We start from the raw sequence: 7,478 nt of genomic DNA, 5'->3' as shown, positions 1-7,478 counted from the left end.
TAGGCGCCTGAGTGTGATTGTTCCAACATGGAATTGCTACCATACTAATGCAAAGAAAGCATGCTTGTCATGTTTAATATGTTAGTTTAAGTTGGCTCATTCACTCTAAATGGTAAGTCATATGGAATATTTGATACTAGCCCAAAGAATCACACAAATTACGGTTATCTATCAATTTAACTTCATTTTTATCTGTATAGTGCCAGTTCATAGATCATAGAATATTAGAGGAAGAACTCCAACACTCAGGCAATCGTATATGAGCAAATACTTGGCAACAGTGGGGAGCAAAATGTCCATTTTAACAGGAAGACCTCCAGCATTGGTTGCACTGTATGACCTTGTACTGTCTCTTTATTGTAGAAGTCTATCTTGTTTGGAGTGGTTTTCAGTTTAGCAATTTTGCACTCAGACTGGGAGAAACACAAATTTATCCCAGTGTGTTTTAATACAGCTGGAATGACAAATAAAGTGAACTTGAAGTTGAACTCAGTGGAACTGTAGTCAGAGAGGGACAGGCATCTGCTCTTTGGGGTAAGGGGGAAAAAAGACAGAAAAGTGGAGCATAGACAGACCACAGTTTGATGATGATGAAGTGAAAAATCAGGGGATCACTGCGTGTGCACTTCACTGCAACAGCACCACACATTTCCTTATAAAATATCAGGATAATCTATCCAGCAGTTGCTGAGATATTTCGAGTCGAGCAGTGTGGTGGGGTGACGCAGATTAATGGACTGACTTTGCCATATGACAATAGCGAGGCTAAGAATGTCTTTATTTTAGGCTTTTCAAAAGTGGGATATATTTAAAGGTAAACGTTTACATCATGCTGATTGTCACCGCAGTTTTAGCACCTTGCTGTGAAAAGTCACAACAACAAAAATGTATTTTCACCCTTCCAGGCCTACTGCTCACACTGAGCTCTATTTAGAAGAGCTTAATTTCCCTGCTGTGGTCAATATGCAAAAGCAGCCATGTTTACGGTACAGTGCAAACTCACCTATGCATGTGCTCCACATCCTCATCTGTGTTTGAGCATAATCTGTGTTTGCTGAGTTGACAGACGGGACCGTGCACAGTGTCAGCGCAGACTTATCAGCGTAGCTTTATCAGCTCTTCAAACAGGCCTCTCTTGTAAGCTCTTGAACACAAGCATGCACACGCCACCCACATGCCATACACACACACTTCAGAGGGCAACTTGCTTCAATTCAAAGTTAAAACGTTATTGCTTCTTTAAAGATTCACAAATACATTAAATAAGCATAATAAACATTTATTACCTTGTTTATCATATTCTTATTCACGTGTGGCTCAACACTTATTTGATTCAGCTGCAGTGAACACAGTGTGGTGCACAATAGCAAAGCACACGTTACTGATCCTTGACAGTCAACACACCTTAGACATAAGAAAAATACATTTGATATTAATCCACAAACTTGCCGTGGATAATTGCTATTGTGTCAAATGTCAAAGTTGTGGAACCACTTTTCAATGACTTTTGCAAAAGTCCTTAATTCCCTAATTCATACATATTGTAGTCAATTTGATTGGTGTGAATTTAAGCCCTGCTACTGTGGTTACACAGTTGCCCAGCATGGTTTCAAATTTAGCATTACTGTACTTCTTAACTTAAGACGAATGTAATGTGATTCTGATCTGATCTGATTGCACTGCAAACATTAGTAATTTACAACTGGAAAAAGTGCTAGATTTCATATTTTCCTACACATCAGACTAATCTGAAGAGTTTGGTTGCTGGACTCTACAAATATAGATGTGGATCAGGATGCACAAGTTAAGCACTGAGAACAGTTCATTTGTTTCAAAGACAAAGTAAGACGTTCTGCTACTATCAGACAGGATGTACAAGGTCTAACCAGAACAAAAAATGTTGTATTTTATAGTATAACCCAATACTGAATACGGGTTTTAGTGTCCCACATGCATACCGTCATGTCAAACCCATTCCCCCCCTATTTAAGGCCAGCATTGAAGTAATTAACTGTCGGTTTAATCAATGGTAATTATAGGAAAGACTGCCATATTTGATCTTCTAACCTGAAAACTTGACTCATCTGAAGTTCCAGTCAACAGACACATCAGATATGACGGAGTGTGGTGCAGGATATCCACAGTCAGGAAATGATATTTCAAGCAAAACAAAAAAGGAACCACGCCGATTAATATCTTGTTCTTCTGTGGGTGTTACTGTAATTAATGCTTTATAAGCACAAACTGTTAATTTAACAGCGCTTGTTAAGCGCGTGAAGAGGCGTGAAGATAATCACTCAGAAAACATTCAGTTATTCCCTCTGACCAGACGCAGCGAAGCTTCGTACTTATTTATGGAAACCACCAATCAACAAACACTGATCGAGGAAGGTAGAGTCTAGCTTAAAGTGATCAATCTGGTTTGGCAATTGTGTCGTATTATTATGGTAAATTAAGATCACTTTTAAAAGGTTTGTTGCTGCCTGTAACCTTGATATGAGGTTAATTATACTTTAGCTTTTAGCTTAAGGTGAGTGCTGACTAATATTGGAAAACTTATGTTATTTGATTAGTTATTTGAGTTACTTATTTTCCAGTTAAATACATAAAAACCAAGTACTTGTAATAAAGTGTTACTGTAGCTATATATCTATTACATTTATAACATTTTTGTATGGTTCCTTTTAATGAAGAACATTAAAACTGGCTTAACTTGCAAACTAGGCCAGGCAACAACAGCATACCTTTCTGGGTTTTTTTTTTTTTGATAAATTATATTTCTGTTTGTGAAGAAGCAAATTGTTTTTTGTTTTGTTTTTTAACTGAAACCGCCACAAACACTGCCATGGACAAAATACCGTTAAGGTACTATATTTATTTAGGTGTAAGTGGTGCGCTGCTTTTATTGTGAAAACCTGCTGCCCCCCCACGCCTCCCCAACTTTAAACGTTTCTTCTTTTTTTTTTTTACTTTAACTTACAAAATGTTGTTCGTGCGTTTTTAAGTGATCCTGTTTCTATCCCGTGTTTTTTTCGGAGTCACTATCCTTTGCAGAGCAGCGAGGTGAAGTTTTTTTTGGAGGGGGGGGGGGTGTGAAAAATGTTTTACTGTCTTTGCGTTTCTTGAAAAGCAAGACCGGAAACTATGTTTTTTAAACTGTGGTTTGCTTTACAGGCTCCTCGGTCACAACCAGCACACCAGCTGTGGCGAGGATTTCAGTCACAGCGAAGACCCCTGGAAGCTGCAGGAGAGGAGATACCACGTTCGCCTGGATAAGACCGCGAAAGCAGCCACAAACCTGTATGTGTTTATATCCACCACACCAACTCCAGCAGAGAGCTTTATCAGGAGGGGGGAGAGAAAGGGTGGCACCAACGACGGACGGAAGAGGACGCACCACAGCCAGAGCGCACAGTGTTGTGTTTGTTGGACACACACATGCCAGCGAAAACTAGCACTATCCAGACCTAAGGAATTGCTTGAGATTAGAAGTCACCGCTGTTTGGTGGGTGGGTTTTTTTTAATCCCACCGAGGAGATCCAAGGGTTTTCTGTATTGCTCTGGGGATTTTCGCCTTCTTTGCTCTAAGGGAACGCGAGGGGAGGAAATCCAGCCTCAGCTCCAAATATCTAGAGACTCTTAACTGGGTCTCCTCTCCAAACGCAGGAAATACGGCCTGGGATAAAAGTTTGGGAGCTTTTTGGAAAGTGGAGGAGGTTTGTGGCTGACGACTTGCACACGTTTTGCGACTTTTTAAAACCGGGAACGTTTTCTGCTTTTGGAGCTTCTGGTTTTCTACAGAGGAGGTAGAAGAAAAGCATTAAGATGTTACACGCTGTCGGTGTTGTTATTTGCAACAGTTTTGATCATCACTATTTATAGACCAGCCTGTTCCGACCGAGGGTGTTCCTCATAGCTGTATGTTTTGCCAACTGCGCGCAACAAGTTGCAGACACTCCCAGCAGAGGCAAACCTACCGTACGCTAATTTGGGCCAGCGGATGGTAGCCTATTTTCTGCTCTTCTCTGTTCTGATCATGCGTCTTTGAATAGCGCATACCCCCTCCCCGAGCCCCTCTTTGGAAGGCAGAGGGGAAACAAACGGTGGAGATCCGGAGAGGGAGTTCAGGAAAGGACGGGGCTGGATCCGTGGGAATAGGCCTGCCTGTCAGGCCTCTTATGATCTGGGGTTTGGACTGGACAGGACTGCGAAATAACTCGGTGTGGAATATTTGCAAGGGCCCGCTGTAAAGATAAAAGGGGAATATATGGGAATAAGAAATGCAAATCCTCAGCAGCCTGAGCCATGCAATGACAGTGGATGTAGTGGAAGGTAAAGCCGCATTCATTACAGAGCTCAAACTTTAAAAAGGAAATAAGGGAATTAAACGTTTGCCCTTATTTTAGGCAAACGAGAATTTAAATATTTAGTACTTAAAAACATACATTCTGTGTAAAGGGAGAATAAAGCTCATACATTACTTTTTTGAAAACAGTTTACTTCTTTTGATCCTTTATAATGAGGGAATTTAAAGTGTCCACGCGTTTTTGTGTCAGCACTACTTGTTCATAACACAGATTTTAGGGTTTTTTGTTGTTGTTTTTAAACAAGGAGTGTAAAGGGATCATTTATCCGCATGTTGTGGAGATAAGAAGGGACAGAGTAACTTTTGTAGCCAGACGCCTGTTGACAGTCTAAATCTAGCATCTGCTCACACAATGAAACATTCGCCTTGAATGCTTTCCCCCCTACCAAACAAACAGTGCTATTGTGGAATGAGGGAACTCGTAAGGGTTTTTTTTCCCTAACGGCATCTAACTGTAATGTCAGTAGTACCGAAATATTGCGCACACTCAGAGGAGGTCATTTCCAGTCATGTAACGACAGGGCCGACTTGATAAAGGCACAAAAACAGATGCATCACTAAAGGCTCCTTTCCGAGAAGGATGTTCTATTCAGGAGGCAGAAAGAGTGATGACGGTGTTTTTACCGCAGCTGGAGAGAAAGCCGGGCTCATACCCAGAGCCTCTTTGGAGAAGGATACATGTAATGTGAGTACTGACGCAAACCCGGGGTCGGATAATGGACTGCTCAAGAAACTGGAACGGCGCGTCTTATGTGAGTGAGTGTGCGGGCTGCTGCGTGCGTAGCAAATACGTCTGTCCCGTGCTCACCATTCATGCAGTGTGATTATTCCAACAAACACCTTTGCTCTCGCTTCCCCTCTGTCTGCCTGTTTGTCACTCCATCACCGCCGCCTCCTCCCTTCTCCGCGTGCCACTTGTGCACACACGGCGCCCAAGCACCGCGTCTAATTGCCTGAGCAATCATCGGGAGATATCAACATAAAATATTAATATCTGACACCTCGTCTCCGCGTCACACCAGTCAATATGGCCACTCTACAGCATCATCGGCAGCTTCTTATGCGTGACACGGAGGTGGCATGCGACTCCAGCGGGGACGGCGCCGTGACAGTGCGGATTACCAACAGCGCGCCACGTGTGCGTCAACATGAGCCCCTGAGGGCTGCCAACAGTGGGGGAGGAGGGGCTGCTGCCCGTGGGGCTGTGAATAAAACGAACCCTAACACCCACAAATGCAGCATCTCCTCCAGCTGCAGCTCGGCAGACTCCAGACCGGCTGTGACCTCCACATCCAGGGTTCACAGGAAGGTACCGCAACTGTTTGAACGCTCTGCTGCTCAGTGCTGGGACCCCAAGTTCGACTCTCCCATCCTGGAGGAGGCGTGCCAAGAGAGGTGCTTTCCTCAGACCCAGCGGCAGTTCCGTTATGTGCTGTTCTACCTGGCAGTAGCATCTGTGGTCTGGGGGGTGTACTTTGGGGTCAGAAGTGACTGCTGCAACCCCGTCACCTTCCTAACCCCTACAGCCTTCTTTTTAGTCTTACTAGTGCTCCTTTTTTTGTTTACTTTCACAAAGTCATACACGTTGCTGTACAACCAAACCTCCTTGCTCCTGATAGCGTTTACCTTCGCCATCACATTAGCTCCACAGATACAAACCGATGGCTACACTGGGCTGGAGAGGGCCGGTGGTGGGAATGCCTCACATCCCTCACAGGACAGCACACCAGTATGTTCATCCCCTTGTATTTCCTCTGTGGGAACCTTTTCTTTGTGCATGGAGGTGCTGTTGATTTTATATAGTGTCCTCCATGTCCGCCTATATGCCTCTGTGATGTTGGGGCTGCTGTATTCTATATTATTTGAGGCATTAGGATGGCTGCCGTTCCTTCAAAAGACTTCTGACACTCTCCGTTGGCTGGGACCCGCCAAAGCTCTGCTCCATTTGTGTGCCCATGTGATTGGCATCCATTTGTTCATTATGTCAGACGTGCGTTCTCGCAGCACGTTTCTCAAAGTGGGCCAGGCTATCATGCATGGCAAGGACTTAGAGGTGGAGAAGGCCTTGAAGGAGCGCATGATCCACTCAGTCATGCCGCGACCGGTCGCAGACGAGCTGATGAAGCAGGGGGACGACGAGGGCGGTGGTGAGAACTCTGGAAAGAGATATTCCTCTGGTGCCTGCTCAGCCTCAGCAGTTTCAGTGAGTGGCGGAGGGGGCAGTGGAGCTTCACAATCCCAAAGTGTCACAAACTCCAAGAATAACCCCCACAACAATCACAAACGCAAAAAGACCTCAATCCCTAGTGGGCAGATAATATTTAGGCCTTTCAACATGAAACGCATGGACCCTGTCAGCATCCTTTTCGCAGACATTGTGGGTTTTACCAAAATGTCTGCCAACAAGTCGGCACCGGCCTTGGTGGGCCTTCTCAATGACCTTTTTGGACGTTTCGACAGGCTCTGTGAGCTAACCTGTTGTGAAAAGATCAGCACTCTGGGTGATTGCTATTACTGCGTAGCAGGCTGCCCTGAGCCCAGACCGGACCATGCCTACTGCTGTGTAGAGATGGGCTTAGGCATGATCCAGGCCATCGAGCAGTTCTGCCAGGAGACACGTGAGACGGTCAGCATGCGCGTTGGAGTCCATACAGGCACCGTCCTGTGTGGGATTCTTGGAATAAAACGCTTTAAATTTGACGTATGGTCAAATGATGTCAATTTGGCTAACTTGATGGAGCAACTGGGTGTGGCAGGAAAGGTTCACCTATCAGGAGCCACTGTGGGATTCCTGGATGACCGTTACCTGAGAGAAGATGGACGTGTGGCAGAGAGAGCCGGGCCGAGCGTGATGGAGAAACTGAAGGGTAAGTGGTTGTTCAACTTTCTTTGCATGACAGTCACACAGAGAGGGTTGCTGCCTTTGAATTCTGCTTAGACATGGATTATTATTTTAAAAGATATATTAACAAATTAAAGATTACCAGTTGGTTTATCTTCAAAGTTCTTTGAGTTTGTAACATTTGCACTGAACACTGGACTGGGATAAAGAGCTAATTAGCTGCTAAACAGCAGGAAGAGCGGGCTATCACATTTCAATAAATTCATACAG

General features: G+C 44.4%; 1 protein-coding gene across 2 annotated transcripts in view; it reads left to right on the top strand.

The window, feature by feature from the left end:
- Positions 1-3,220: 3,220 nt before the first annotated feature.
- Positions 3,221-7,478, top strand: part of adcy9a (adenylate cyclase 9a) — a 57,010-nt gene continuing 52,752 nt past the window's right edge. For both annotated transcript variants that reach the window (XM_085459933.1, XM_085459931.1), the window contains exon 1: positions 3,221-7,233. In XM_085459933.1, coding sequence (XP_085316059.1) covers positions 5,394-7,233 — 1,840 coding nt within the window. In that variant the 5' untranslated portion in view covers positions 3,221-5,393. The remainder of the gene's footprint in view (positions 7,234-7,478) is intronic.

Source organism: Copadichromis virginalis, linkage group LG6 (genome assembly GCF_057382275.1).
Source record: "Copadichromis virginalis isolate Kocher_CV1m ecotype Utaka linkage group LG6, C_Virginalis_male_GT1.1, whole genome shotgun sequence".
Taxonomy (NCBI): domain Eukaryota; kingdom Metazoa; phylum Chordata; class Actinopteri; order Cichliformes; family Cichlidae; genus Copadichromis; species Copadichromis virginalis.
This window is presented reverse-complemented; position numbering and strand designations above follow the sequence as displayed.